Source organism: Babylonia areolata, chromosome 23 (genome assembly GCF_041734735.1).
Source record: "Babylonia areolata isolate BAREFJ2019XMU chromosome 23, ASM4173473v1, whole genome shotgun sequence".
Lineage (NCBI taxonomy): Eukaryota > Metazoa > Mollusca > Gastropoda > Neogastropoda > Buccinidae > Babylonia > Babylonia areolata.
The window spans coordinates 29721758-29738266 of NC_134898.1; the positions used below are offsets into that span (position 1 = coordinate 29721758).

The 16509-nt window shown below is 41.2% G+C and overlaps 1 protein-coding gene across 1 annotated transcript in view; it reads left to right on the forward strand.

Annotated features, from left to right (window-relative positions):
• LOC143298075 (organic cation transporter protein-like) overlaps nucleotides 1-9498 on the forward strand; it is a 33146-nt gene extending 23648 nt beyond the window's left edge. Inside the window, exons 8-12 of the mRNA XM_076610755.1 lie at nucleotides 2926-3138; nucleotides 3745-3971; nucleotides 7260-7441; nucleotides 7981-8132; nucleotides 9337-9498. Coding sequence (XP_076466870.1) covers nucleotides 2926-3138; nucleotides 3745-3971; nucleotides 7260-7441; nucleotides 7981-8132; nucleotides 9337-9418 — 856 coding nt within the window. The 3' untranslated portion in view covers nucleotides 9419-9498. The remainder of the gene's footprint in view (nucleotides 1-2925; nucleotides 3139-3744; nucleotides 3972-7259; nucleotides 7442-7980; nucleotides 8133-9336) is intronic.
• The last annotated feature ends 7011 nt before the right edge of the window (nucleotides 9499-16509 follow it).

The following is a 16509-nucleotide window of genomic DNA, read 5'->3' on the forward strand; positions in this document are numbered from 1 at the left end:
TCTCTCTTATCACAGGTATACCTTCCCTCACTTTCTCTTGAGGTCTTCACTCTCTCTACTCTTCCTCTGTTATTACTGACTGTCTTTTTTTCCTCTCTTCACTCTCTTATCTTCTTTTCCTGTTACTGATATAGCCCCCCTTCTTCTCCCCTTTCTTCCCATGCTGTTACTGATAATCCTTTCCTCACTCTCTTTCCTCTTCCTCTCTAATTTCTGGTATGTTTTCCATAACTTTCTCTTCTATTTCCTCTACTGTGAGTGGTAGTCTTTTCCTCATTCTACCTTCTCTTTCTCTCATATCATTGGTATGCCCCCCTAAACCTCCCTAACCCCTCCCCCCACGCCCCCAACCATCCCCATTTTCCCCTCTCTCGTTTGCATCGGCATTACCTCTCCGTCACACATCAAATCCAGGCAAAAATACGTACGTATTATTAATTGTATTATTAATACGTATTATTATATAATTATTTACTAAGACAGATATATGCATTATATTATGTTAAGACAGAGATCATATACAAGAACTTCTTCGAATAATCTTCGTGACCCTCGTGCATTTGGTAATGGGCATATTCTGTTCTGTTTTTATTTCCCTGTTTGCTTTAAGCTTGTGTTGTATGCGTTGTGATGAGCTTTGAATAAGATGAGTTTAAAACAAATTTGGCAAATTGAAGCGCATCAAGATTCGTATACGCTTGCGCCTTGTCTTCTAAGCTTCCGCTGATCATAGTCGTACACTGGAGAAAAACCGCTCATTTCGTTACTTCAGTGCTGATGTGGGCCTTTGTTGCGTTGAACACTCAAACTTTACCAGGGTCTACGACACCATGCAAAGCACTGCACATAAGTCGTACAACAACAACAACTACTACTGCTGCTGCTGCCACTTCTACTACTACTGCCGCTGCTGTTGCTGTGGCTGCAGTTGTACTTGTTATGGTGGTCAGAGTGATGTTGTTACAATATTAGTCTGTTCAGATGAACGCTGCTGTTGCTGCTGCTACCAATGATGATGATGATAATGATGATAATGATAATAGTAATTACTGTAATTACTACTACTAACAATGATAATAATTGATGATGATGATGATGATGATAGTAATTACTGTAATTACTACTACTACTATTACTACTACTAACAATGATAACTGTAATTACTACTACTACTATTACTACTACTAACAATGATAATAATAACAACAATAACAACAACAGTAATGATAATAATAATAGTAATCATGATGATTGTATCATAAGCACGGATCCCTACCATGTCAAAGGTAACTTGCCTGAAGGCAAAATGAATTTAAATACGGCCCCAGAGCGGAGACTGCCACTACATCCCTCCAGCGACAGTCCCCTATGAGTCTGCCAACATCAAAGACATTAACAGAACACATTCCAAGCATGGAAGAAGAGGGGGTTCGGAATATAGGTTATCATGAGAGTTTGGTGTGAAAGGCCAGGCACACAATAAGGGACAATATTTCTCAATAATGATGATGAATGATGATGATGATGATGATGACGATACTGCTACAGTTTTAGTTCCTTTCATAACATGTCCCAGCATCAACCAGGCCCGAGAAATGCAGACGAGACATCTGCAGTGTCGGTCACGAAGTTCTTTTAGCAAGATCCTCCTGTGGGGATTCTTTTCCAGTCCACCTCGCCCTGGCCTCCGTTCTTCGTTTGACGCACACGTTTAAAACCCTGCGTTACAGACTCATGGTTTCCGAACATTTGTACACTGGTTCTGGAAATCTCTTCCACAAAATACCAGATTCTGTTCCACTATTACATCTTTCTTCTTCTTCTTCTTTGTCTTTGGGCTGCAACTCCCACGTTGACTCGTATGTACACGAGTGGGCTTTTAAGTGTATGACCGTTTTTACCCTGCCTTGTAGGCAACCATACTCCGTTTTGGTGGATTTACATCTTTCAAGTCCATTGTAAGAACATTTTCAAACGATAGTGTTTTTTTTTTGTTTTTGTTTTTTATTGTTGTTGTTTTTGTTTGTTTGTTCTTTTTTTTTCTTCTTTTTTTTCTTGTATAGCTTCATTAAATAATCTGATAACTGAAATGCTAGTTCGCTCATTAATTTCATGCATGGAAACAGAAGTAAATTGCACAATGCTTTAGCAGTTAGATGACATGAATGATACTAACTACAGTTAAAGGTAGTATATGACGATGTAAAAGATGGTGATGATAATGACTTTGTGTGTGTGTGTGTGTGTGTGTGTGTGTGTGTGTGTGCGTGTGTGCGCGCGCGTGTGGGTGCGTGCATGTATAACGTTACAATGTTTAAAAAATAGCAAAAATCATTTTCAGGGAGTTTGTAACTTTATGTTCTGATATGTGTGCTATAATTATGCCACGTGTGTTGAAGTTCACAGCGTAAGGTTAGCGATATATAAATACACGTTATGATGATGATTATGATGAGGAGGTTGATGATGATGATTGTTATCATTCTCATTATCAATATATTTAGCAGCAGCAGCAGCAGTAGTAGAAGTAGTAGTTGTTGCAGCAGCAGCAGCAGCAGCAGCAGCAGCAGTAGTAGTACTATTAGTAGTAGTATTAGTAGAAGTAGCTGTAGTCGTAGTAGTAGTAGTGTATATATGAACTGAATTTGCTTGTGCATTGGCTACGTGTGTGCTGTGTGGTGGCTGTGCATGTTTGGTTCTGATGAGTAAAAGCGAAACCAAGGATTTATATTCAAACAAATCTGTCCGTCTCCAATGTTAAACATCCATATCATCATCATCATCATCATTAGATAATATAAAAGACACAACCGTCGTGTCACATAATCATCATGCTCGACAAGTCATAATGTCTTTGAAAATAATAGGAACTAACAAACCAATAACGATCGGTCTCTTAATCAAAACCCTCACCACCACTTTCAGGCTAATACCAGAGTCCCCCCGCTGGCTGATCAACAGAGGACGGCGAGCGGAAGCGGAAGTCGTCCTCCGAAAGACTGCGCAGGTCAACGGCGTGCCGTTTCCGGCTGACTTGTTTCTCCGTGTGAGGTCGGATCATGAGAGCGGGGTCAGCCTTCTGCGGACCTGCTCCTCCCCTAGCCTGATCATCCGCACCGCCATCCTGATACTTGCCTGGTAGGGATCTGTCTTCTGTTTTCTTCCTTCTTTCACATGTGGGGTTGCCAAGGGGAGGGGGGTAAGGAGTGTGGGGTGTGGGGTGGTGGTGGGCTCTTTCGGTTGGAATGGTATCCCCACCTTCTAAAAATTAAATGATTTGAAAGGCATTATCACCTAGAATACCACAACCGAATTGTCATGCTTAAAAAATAAAAACACAAAAACATGTTTCGATACTAATTTTTAAACGTCGTTTATAGATCCAGATTAGCGCTGTGGGTAAGACTGTAAGCTGTCTCCCAAACATGATAGGTTCGATTCTGCTTTCATACTTTTATTCTTTATTTTTTTTTTACCCGAGGCTTTAAAGTTTCAAATACATACACATTTTAATGATTCAGCTATTCTTATAACCTAATTTTATTCATGAATTTTTTTATGATCTTCTGACGAAACATAGGCAGGTGTGTGTGTGTGTGTGTGTGTGTGTGTGTGTGTGTACATGCGCACGTCTGTGTGTGTGCGAGAACGCACGTGCATGCATGAGTGTTTGTGAATGTGCGTGCATGCGCGCGAACGTGTGTGTGTGTGTGTTCTTATGTGCGTGCATGCGTGTGTGTGCAGGATGGTGAACAGCCTGACCTACTACGGCCTGAGCTGGGGGGCGGGCAACCTGCACGGGGACCTGTACGTCAACTTCTTCCTGATGGGCCTGGTGGAGCTGTTGGCTCTGGTCTTATGCATCTTGCTCCTGGACCGTGTGGGCCGGAGACCTCTCAACTGCGGGCTGATGCTGGTGGCGGGCGTCACGTGCACTGCCACCCTCCTCCCTATCCACTTCGCCCCTCCTTGTGAGTGGGTGTTTGGTGGTCTCCCTTCGCGTCCTCCTCCTCCCTCTCCTCTTCGCCCCTCCTTGTGAATGGGTGGTGTTTGTTGTTGTTGTTGTTGTCGCTGTTGTTGTTGTTGTGGGTGGTCTTCTGGGCTTTGTGTTCTGCCTCAAATCTCAAAGGTTCCCATAGACAGATGGCCATGCAAAAAGTGTCACCAGCAACCATCAACCATGCACACCACACGACAAATCTGGGTCAGATCTGTTTCTTTTAATGATGAATGTGCAGCCCAATAGCATGGCATGTAAGCTGAATCAGTAAAGAACTGAAAAATAAACAAAAGGATACTTAGTTTCCTAAACAAAACATAAATGCTGACATCCGTTGACATCAGAAAATAATGAAAGTCTGATCCGTTGCACCACCGCGCACCAAAAACATTGAAAGAGCGCGACGTCACACTGTGCTTTTCAAAGGTGGCGTACACCGAAAATTGTAACACCCAAAAGACTATTTCTCCAGAAAAGACGCAACTTTTGATACTACAGTACATAAAAATGAACATGCCTCCAAAAACTGTGTCTTAGGAAACTATTACGATAGCAAAGAAAGGTCAAGCTTTTGGGAGAAGCCAGAAATGTACAAATCTATATGCCGAATCAATTTGGATCAGCTGGAATCGGATCCAAAAGTGGGATCGGCCGGATGCGATATAAAGTCGCTCAGTATGTAAAAAAAAAAAAAAAAAAAAAAAAAAAGAATATCAATAATCTGCACTTAACATCACTGCAACAACAAAAATGGAATATCTACTTTATGATGCAAACAAAGAGAAAAGGCTTACTTTATGTGAACTGATGGGATTTGAAGAAGGAATGTGTTGCAAGAGCAACCAAGCTCTTCAGAATGATATTTGCACATGACGTCAAAAAAGACAAACCGGAGCTAAAAATGAGAAATGAATAAAATTTCTGGAGACATAGCACTTTACATCGTCCTTTCCTCCTTCATCCTCCTCTTTCTTCTCCTCCCCCACTTCCTCTACCCCCCCTCCTCCTCCTCCTCCACTTCCTTCTCCTCTTTCTCCTCCTCTTTCTTCTTCCCCACTTCCTCCTCTCCCACCTCTTCCTTCTCCTCTTCCTTCTTTTCTTCTCTTCCTCCTCTTCCTTCTCCTCTTCCACTTCCTCCTCTTTCTTCTCCTCCTCCACTACTTCCTCCTCCTCTTCTTTCTCCTTGTCGTCCTTCTCATCATCATCTTTGCCTCACCATATGTCACAGCCCCCCCTCCCACTCTTCCCACTGCTTTCCTTTAAATCTAACCTCAAGACTTAATTCCACTTCCAGCAGCATTTTTTCTAGAACCTATCCCATACCTGAAAGTAGTTAGTTGATTGTGTAGGTATATTATGGAACGCTTTATTGTGTGCGCGTCAAATGTATGTATGCATGTATGTATGTACGTATGTATGTATTGTATGTATGAGTTTGAGTTTGTATGCGCAGTATATATGTTTATTATGCATAATTGAAAGTTGAGAACTGAGTTTGTTTAGTATGTGTGTGTGTGTGGATTGTAAAGCGCTTTGTGCAATGAGGAAACCGCTGATTAATGTCCAGATATTATCATTATTATCATCTTCATCATCATCATCGGCAGCAGCATCATCATCAGTCCCTTATTTGAGAGTTGTCAAGCGAACATGAGGGCTGAAAGAGACATGCGGCCTCTTTCTCGCTGTTTTGTGTTTTCTCCCTTGTACTATACCACAAACCCTCTTTTCCGGTTTTGCGATTCAGTATTATCATTGTATTGCTTAATCGTTTATCATTCGGGATTGATATTTTACCTTTGATTTTTTTTTTCTTTCTACGTTTTTGTGCTTCTGTTGTTTTTTGTTTTGTTTTTCTTCGCTCTTTCTCTGTAACTGTCAAGCTTTGATATTTGTCATGTTTCATTGTCTCGTTTCGACTTGATTAAAGAGTTGGTGGGAATGAATTTTTGTCGTTGCTGTTATTTCTCTTGTGACTTTCCGTTTCCCCACAATCCCAGTTTTTGTTGAACATTTATTCTGGTTGATAGGCCTATTGTGGTATCGAACTGAATGCCTTAAAAAGGAAACAGTTTCTTTAAATTCACATGTTTTCGATCACTCTCTGAAACCGTTAACCTAACATTGACATGCTACACAACTCGAAAGAATCGATGGGACGAAAACCAGAGTCATTGTCTCACTGCCTGTGAGAGAGATATTATCTCCCTTGCGCTAACCTCCTCTCTCTCTCTCTCTCTCTCGTTACTTTGCAGGGATGTTATTCATATGAGAGTGTCTGTGCAACTTCGCGGCGATTTTTCAGCAGCTGTATGAGAGACTGACTGTGTGACTTTGCGGTGATGTTTTCAGCTGGCCAATGAGCGACTATGTGACTTTGCGGTGATGTTTTTCGGCTGGCCAATGAGCGACTATGTGGCTTTGTGGTGATGTTTTTCGGCTGGCCAATGAGCGACTATGTGACTGTGCAGTGATGTTTCTCGGCTGCCCAATGGGCGACTATGTGACTTTGCGGTGATGTTTTCAGCTGCCCAATGAGCGACTATGTGACTTTGCGGTGATGTTTTTCGGCTGGCCAATGGGCGACTATGTGACTTTGCGGTGATGTTTTTCGGCTGCCCAATGAGCGACTATGTGACTGTGCAGTGATGTTTCTCGGCTGCCCAATGGGCGACTATGTGACTTTGCGGTGATGTTTTTCGGCTGCCCAATGAGCGACTGTATAACTTTGCGGTGATGTTTTTCAGCTGTCCAATGAGTGACTATGTAACTTTGCAGTGATATTTTTCGGCTGCCCAATGAGCGGCTATGTAACTTTGCGGTGATGTTTTTCAGCTGCCCAAAAAGCGACAATGTGACTCTGCAGTGATTTTTCCAAGAAAGGAAAGTGGCAGAATGGTTAAGATGCTTATCTACTAATGCAGTGGCTGGGTTCGATTCCTGGTCTCGCCCTTTCTCCCAAGTTTGACTGGAAAACCAAAATGAGCGTCTAGTCATTCAGGTGAGATGATAAACCGAGATCCCTGTGTGCAGCACACACTGGGTGCACTGACGCAGAACCCACGGCACCATCAGCGTTATAATGATAATGGTGACGATGATCATCATCATCATCAGGTTTCAGCCGCCTATTGACAACATTAGCGTTATAATGATGATGGTGACGATGATGATCATCATCATCCTTCTTCTGATCATCATCATCATCAATCCCATTATCACCACCACCACCACCACCATCATCATCATCATGTTTCAGCCGCCCAGTGGGTGACGGTGGTTCTGGCGATGATCGGCAAGCTGGGTATTGCCGGGTCGTTCGGCACCATCTGGATCTTCTCCTCGGAGCTCTTCCCTACGGCCCTGAGGAACTCGGGGGTGGGTCTCTGCAACCTCAGCGCCCGAGTCGGGGGCATCCTGGCTCCCTACATCGCCAACCTGGTGAGCCAAGGAGGCTGGTGAGAGACATAGGGGGTGGCGGGTTGGTGGGTATGACAGCCGGAGGTTTGTGATGTAACTTTGTTTCCTTATATCGTGTTTTGTGTGTGTTTGGGATTTGGTGGGTGGGTAGGTGTGTGTGTGGATGGTATGTGGGTTCCGAGGTCTGTGTGCGTGGGTGTTTGGAAGGTGGGTAGGTGTGTGTGTGGGGTGGAGTGGGGTGGAATACGTGTACGTGTGTTTGTGCGTGTTCGTGTGCGTGTCTGTGATGTAATATTATGGATTCAGTACCGGCTTTTCATGATTAATTTCGAAAAATAGTATCAACATTACACTGTTTGTTCATGTTGACTGTGTGTGTGTGTGTGTGTGTGTGTGTGTGTGTCTGTCTGTCTGTATGTGTGCATGCTTGTGTGTGCGCGGCAATGCTCCTACACACACATACACATACCATAACACAACCACCCACCTACCCACACACTCCCCCACGCCCATCCCCCCCACACCCACACACAAACTGTACCACGCACGATTTTGCCCAGGGGGACGTTCTAGGAGCGGAGGTGTCCATGACGGTGCCCATGATGATCTACGGCCTATCGTCCATCGTGGCAGGCTTGCTGCTGCTTCTGCTGCCTGAAACGCTCCATGCCTCCCTGCCCGAGACGGCCCAAGACGCCCTCCACATGGACAGGTAAGGGTAATCACACACACACAGACGCGCGCGCACGCACACACACACACAAAAAAACACATATAGGAGAGGCACACACACACGCGCGCATCCACATACACACACAAAGCACACACACACATACACTACACACACGACACCACACACACAGCATGCACAAATACACAGACCCCCCCCCCACCCCCCACCCCACCCCCCACACACACACAAACAAACAAACACGTCTTACCGGCATGAAATTGTTATAACAAGTGACTGAGAACGTTGATGTTTTTGCATTCATTATCAGTTGTTTCATTTGTTAGATTAACAACTTCTCTTTTACGAAGCCCATTAAAACTCACTCCAGACGAATAGTTTTCTCCCTTGCTTTCCTGAATCCCCTGCCCATTTGGAAAAAAAAATCACAAAAAATACTGAATGAAACTCACTGTACTTGACCTACTGACCCCTCTTCTAGCGTTGTGTGTACGCCCACCCGCCTCCCTCTCTTCACAGCCCTCAGAAGCTGAGTCACTGTTAGTATCTTCTTGCTGGTAGCAGTCTTCACTGCAGAAACTTTATTCAACGTCTTCATCATCCTCGTCGATGCCGAAGCCTTCAGTGTGAAGCATTTCAATCACTTCAGCAGCAGCAAAAAGCCGCTGTTGTGATCTAGTTCGCTCCAAAAATTTCCACTTGTATCGCCTGTAACGCCAGTTTTGATGCGTATGCTTATCATGTAGGGTACCAAGGTCAACAGCTGGCCAACGAGTATATAGTCACGGAAACCTCACGAAGAAACTTTCCATTCGACCCTTGACACGTTCACGATGCCCGGTGTAGCTTCGATTTTTATGCTACTCCATGAGGAAAACGTGAACAAATTTTTAATTGTCGAAACCGCTATAGCGTTCTGATCGTCCGCAACGCTACCTTACGTCAGGAACGCCATAGCGTTCCATCGTCCGGAGTGAGTTTTGAATAAGTAATTTTCTGGAATCATGTTTAGATATCTGTTTCAAATTTCACCCCCTTTCCCCCATACACCCAGCTTCCCCCAACTCACCATTCATCCCCCTCCCACTCCTCTTCTAAATGGTAATACTCAGATGTATACATTAACACTCAAACAAAATGTCTCCAATCACTGATATGTGTGACGAGACATTAAACAAAATTCCTCCTCCTCCTTGATTTGTTTCTCTTTTTGTCGTTGACGCAGGAAGAAAAAGGAGAAGAATCAACGCCCTGTTGATGACATGTCAATAATGACAACAGGGAAGAAACTGCTCAACTCCACTTAGCTCGTTGAATCGCTTCCACAAGCGGCTGAAATAGGTTACCATTGTACCATTTGTAAACGCTGCAATTTTTTTTTAATTGTTCAAATTATCACACACACACACACACACACACACGCACACACACACACACACACACACACATATATATATATATATATATATATATATATATATATCTGCCTATCTAAACACACACACACAGATAGATATATATATATATATGAATTTACTTTATAATATTAATTTCCATTTACTTTATAACATTAATTTCATTTACTTATACATATATATATATACATATATATATATATATATATATATATATATGTGTGTGTGTGTGTGTGTGTGTGTGTGTGTGTGTGTGTAAATATGGGGAAAAGTGTATTATCAGTTACGTTGAGTGTATTCCCAGAAACATACACACACACACACACACAATTTTTGTGCTGTTGTGGTGGTTGCCATATGAACCACACTAGACTTCAGTCACTCGCTGGGCAGGACATAAACTGACGCTGCTTCGTGACTGAATTTTATGTTTGCCGAGTCATAATGGTATTTTACTCTGTGTTAGTCTGTAGAAGTTATGTTTTATGTTTGCCACTGTTATAATGGTATTTTCTTTTATGTAAGTCTATTGAAGTTATATTTTATGTTTGCCATGTTATGATGGTATTTATTTTATTTTGTGTTTGTCTGTAGAAGTTATATTCTATATTTGTCATTGTTATAATGGTATCTTATTTTATGTTAGTCTGTGAAAGTTGTATTTTATGTTATAATGGTATTTTCTTTCATTTCAGTCGGTGAAAGTTATATTTCATGTTTGCCGTTTATTTTATGTTAGTCTGTAGAAGTTATATTCTACGTTTGCCATTGTTATAATGGTATTTCATTTTATGTCAGTCTGTGAAAGTTGTATCTTATGTTTGCCATTGTTCAATGATATTTTCCTTTATGTTAGTCTGTAGAAGGTATATTCTATGTTTGCCATTATTATAATGGTATTTTCTTTTATGTCAGTCTGTGAAAGTTATATCGTATGTTTGCCATGTTATAAGGGCCATACGCAAAGTCTTTCTTTTATTGTCTTAAATGATGCCTTTGTTTTCAGTTATGTTTGGCATCAGGATTTTTTAGCCCTGCAGTTTCTTTCGGCACTTAAAATTTACATTACTTGCTTCACTTGAAATTAAGTCCTGCTCATATCTCTCCCCCACCTCATGGTACACATGGGAAAAAGTTGTTTTCTGTTTATTGGTTGCAGAGGGGTTTTTTTTTTTGTTATGTGACTTGCTGCATCATATGCATTGTACCAATAAAGTGGAACCACTGTAAACCGACGTGTTCCCACGTGTTTGGTGTTGGACTGGATGAACGAACTCAGACCCAGGCAGACTGCATCCTCACATAGCACCCTGCCGTTACACGTATACACAAGGGCACACACACACGCACACGTACACACGCGAACATGCACAAAACACACAAACGCACACACATATGTACATGCGCGCACGCACACACGCACATACACTCACACGTACGTTCGGCTTTGATATGGATCTAAGCTGAAGTTCCAAAGATGTATGCATGTTTGTTTGTTTGTTGTTGTTTTTTGGGGTTTTTTTCAAGAGCTGATTTCTCCATTTCTATTCCTCGGGCACACGAACTTAGAAAAAATCACTGAAAAAAAAACTATGACAGATATATCCATTCTGTTTTTTCTGTCTTAATATTTGATTTAAAAACTTTTAGAATGTATGCAAAAGTAAAAAAAGATAAATTGCGACTTAAGCCGGATTTTCGCGTGCTGTGTCACACACACACACACACACACACACATATACATATATATATATATATATATATATATATACATATATATATATATACATATATATATATTATATATATATATATATATATTGCAAGAGGTATTGTTATCGGAAGAAAGAGATCAAGAAAGAGAGGTAGACAGCTCTTTTTCCCATCTGATTTTTTTAAACTCACAAAATGTAGACTGGAATTTGAACTGCGCGATTTTGTCATAATAACAGCATGAGACTAACATTTAAATGCATATGACGCTCGTGCAAAGGTGACCATCCTTCCAAAGTACCGAAACCAATATTTTTTTAAGCTTTCACAATGAGGAAAAATCAACCACTGGTTTCGTTACACATACTCTTCTTCTTCTTCGTTCGTGGGCTGCAACTCCCACGTTCACTCGTAGCCTATATATACGAGTGTATTTTTACGTGTATGACCGTTCTTACCCCGCCATGTAGGCAGCCATACTCCGTTTTCGGGGGTGTGCATGCTGGGCATGTTCTTTTTTCGACAACCCACCGAACACTGACATGGATTATAGGATCTTTTACGTGCGTATTTGATCTTCTGTTTGCGTATACACACGAAGGGGGTTCAGGCATTAGCATGTCTGCACATATGTTGACCTGGGAGATCGGAAAAATCCCCACCCTTTATCCACCAGGCGCCGTTACCGACATTCGATCCTGGGACCCTCAGATTAAAAGTCGGCCAACACTTAAACCACTCGGCTATTGCGCCCGTCGTTACACATACGCACCTGATAGGCGTTGATGGGTATGAACGTTCTTTGGCATGGCTTGTAGGAACAATGAAATAGATGGGGAGGGCGGGGGGGCAGGGGGGGAAGAAACATGTTTTTTTTTTCTATAATTACCAGGACTCATTCCTTCGAACAACACAGCCTTCACCAAGTCAAACAAAAGCCCTCAGCACCTCGACCTTAGGGGCAGGAGCCAACGGGATCGTTAAGCTCAGCTTTACTGCTACATTAATTGTCACACATTCTACCGCTTGGCAGAATGATTAAGACGCCCATCTGCCGATGCTGTGTCCGCGAGGGTCTGGGTTCGATTCCGGTTCTTGCCCTTTCTCCAACGTTTGACTGGAAAAAATCAAACTGGATGTCTAGCCATTCGGATGAGACGACAAACCGGGGTCCTGTGTGCAGCACGCACTCGGCGCACTAAAAGAAAGAACATACTGTAAGTAAAGAATAGTAGGTAGACTCTGGCAAAATTCTGTGGAAGAAATCACCTCTGATGGGTACCCAAATATATGATATATACGAAGGGCAGAACAGGTGCCAGAAGAGACAGGAGAGAACAGCTGACTGCCACCAGAAAAAAGAAACCAAAGAAACGCTTGGGTCACTACATTTGATCCACGATTCCCTTCCAAATCAGAAATCATCAGACGTAACATCCATTCACTCTATGCTGACCCCCAAAACCAAAAAATATTTTCCTCCAAAACCAGATAATTGCAGCAGCCAGACGCCGCAGAAACCTGGGCAGTGTGTACAAACCCACTGTCCCCAGGCGGTTTGTGGCAAGTGGAGGAGTGACGTTATGCAATACAGATTATACAGCCACGAGTGGACGGCGACTGTGAATGTTCAAATATTTCACGACCATAAGCTGATGCATACATCTTTGGAACTTCGGCTTAGATCCATATCAAAGCCGAGCGTACGCGTGTGTGTATGTGCGTGTGTGCGTGCGCGCATGTACATATGTGTGTGCGTTTGTGTGTTTTGTGCATGTTCGCATGTGTACGTGTGCGTGTGTGTGTGCCCTTGTGTATATGTGTAACGGCAGGGTGCTATGTGAGGATGCAGTCTGCCTGGGTCTGAGTTCGTTCATCCAGTCCAACACCAAACACGTGGGAACACGTCGGTTTACAGTGGTTCCACTTTATTGGTACAGTGCATGTGATGCAGCAAGTCACATGACAACAACAACAACAACAACAAAACTATTTTCCATGTGTACCATGAGGTGGGGGAGAGATATGAGCAGGACTTAATTTCAAGTGAAGCAAGTAATGTAAATTTTAAGTGCCGAAAGAAACTGCAGGGCTAAAAAAAAATCCTGATGCCAAACATAACTGAAAACAAAGGCATCATTTAAGACAATAAAAGAAAGACTTTGCGACTGGCCACCACTGATTATATTGTTCTTCATGAAGAAAACCAACCAACAACCACATTCCTGAAAACAACCCCCCAAGAGGTGTTTCCCATCCCCAACAAGCGGAAGGACACCAAACCCGCGTCAGCAAAATCTCTCCCTTCATGCTTGAAAAGCTATCTTCAAAAAAACAACAGTATTCCTCAAATGGCTTAATTATCGACAGACCATCTGATTAAATGTACAATAATCCTAACAGAAATTCACACTACCAGTAATTCATTCAGCACCATGCACTGAGCCAGTTCACTAAGAACTGAAAGAAAGAAAGGTTGTTATGATAACATGTTCAACAATGGCGTATGTTCAGCCTTGTACAAATCTAAAATATAAAACTTCCAAAAATAACTAAACATGTACATATGTAAAAAGATATTTAAAAAAACAAACTAGGAAGAAACACCCACCTGAGCAGTGTGCTCAAAGGCTTTACACAGTGACAGTGTATATTACAAGCTGAGCAACTTGCACTACTGTCATCTGGCTCACCGAACACATCAGTGAACTGTCTTCAAAAAGATCAAGGGAAGTAACTCTATTCCAAATACGTCATCTGTTTTGTAAAAACTTGAAATGTGCATTCTAACAATATGAAGCTGTGCACATTTATAAAATATAGCAATAATTTATTAATAACTATTTTTATTTATTTATGTTATTCTTCATTACTAGTTTCTTATTTTTCTTTTATATTTCTCTCTTCAATAATCTCTGTTTCACTCTACTACATGTGTGTGCGTGCGCGTGCACCCACGTGTACGTGTATGGCTTATGAACGTTTGTGTGCATATGTTTGTGTATGTGAGTGATAGTAAAGTGTGTTCGCGCGCACGTGTTTTCCCTGTAAGTGTGAAAAACATGGTGAAAGTGCGCACGAACGCATGCGCGCGCGCGCGCACACACACACACACACACACACACACACACACACACACATAGAGCCATGGGCAAATCTGCACGCTCCTGAACACAAGAAAATCTTGTATTTTTCGGAGTGGAAATGAGCGTTTGATACGCCAATCACAAATTGTCGAAAGAAATAGACTTGACCGGAGTGACAGCCGGAAATATTTCACAAGAAATTGCTTTTGGCATTGGAAGTTTGAAACTTTGACTGGTCTAAACAATGATATTAAAACAATGAAATAAAGATGGATGTGGGCTGTTGAAGATAGACGTTTTGTTTGCAGCACGCAACTTTGATTCGAAAAACACTGGTATCAGATGGTGATAAAAAAATGATATGTAGCAGATTCATATCAGTACTCCCTGGATGTCTCATATATGTGGATTTGTCCGAACGCAACGATGTGATGCTTCCATGGGAAACTGGTTTTTTGGGGTGTTTTTTATTTTAATCAGTTTGGTCAACGCTGTCGTCTTCTGCTATTCCAGAGTATTGAACATATCTAGCCTACCCATCTAAAAACGAATTGATGCTGAATATTTTCCCCCCAAGTTTGTCAGCACTGTCTTCTTTTCCCATACCAGAGCGTTGAACATATCTAGCCTACCCATCTAAAAATGAATCGATTCTGAATACTCCCCCCCCCCTCCCACCCGCAAAACCGTCCTTATATAAAAGACAAAGAACTTTCATAGACTAACATAACAGAAAATATACGGGAAACATAAAATATAAAATAAAACTTCGACAGGCTTACATAAAAGAAAATACCATTATAACATGGCAAACATAAAGTATACCTTTCACTGACAAACACAACAGAAAATACCATTATAACAATGGCAAACATGAAATATAACTTTCATGGACTGACATAAAAGAAAATATTATAACAATGGCAAATATAAGACATAACTTTCACAGACTGACATAAAAGAAAAAACCATTATAACATGGCAAACATACAATATAACTTTCACAGACTGACAAAAGAAAACACCATTATAATAATGGCAAACATAGAATATACCTTCTACTGACTAACATAAAGGAAAATATCATTATTACAATGGCAAACATAAGATACAACTTTCACAGACTGACATAAAATGAAATACCATTATAAAAATGGCAAATAGAATATAACTTCTACAGACTAACATGAAATAAAACAGCAAACATGAAATATAACTTTCACCGACTAAAATGAAAGAAAATACCATTATAACATAAAATACAACTTTCACAGACTGACATAAAATAAGATACCATTATAACAATGACAAACATAGAATATAACTTCTGCAGACAACTACACAAAATAAAATGAATACCATCATAATATGGCAAACGTAAAATATAACTTCAATAGACTTACACAAAAGAAAATACCATTATAACAGTGGCAAACATAAAACATAACTTCTACAGACTAACACAGAGTAAAATACCATTATGACTCGGCAAACATAAAATTCAGTCACGAAGCAGCGTCAGTTTATGTCCTGCCCAGCGAGTGACTGAAGTCTAGTGTGGTTCATATGGCAACCACCACAACAGCACAAAAAATGTGTGTGTGTGTGTGTGTGTGTGTGTGTGTGTAAATATGGGGAAAAGTGCATTATTAGTTACGTTGAGTGTATTACCAGAAACAGAATCCACATTACAAATCTGTGTACCGTCTCCTCTCTCTCTCTCTCTCTCTCTCTCTCTCTCTCCCTCTCGCTAGCTCGCTCGCTCGTTCTTGGTTTCTTTTTCTCTCGGAGTGTGATATGTTTGGAAAACATGAAAAGGTCTCAATGACCCTGGGCATCATTTCAGTTCGTCTGGTTCGCCTTTTCAGTTTGTATTTGTACTCAAAAAGACATCGGAAAAAAAGACACACACACACACACACACACACACACACACACGTATATATATATATATATATATATATAAGTGAATGGAAAAGTAAATGAAATTAATATTATAAAATAAATGAAATATACATATATATACATATATATATATATGTGTGTGTGTGTGTGTGTGTGTGTAGATAGGTAGATAGATAGATAGATAGAGAGATAGAGAGATAGATATAATTATATATATATATATATATATATATGTGTGTGTGTGTGTGTGTGTGTGTGTGTGTGTGTGTGTGTGTGATA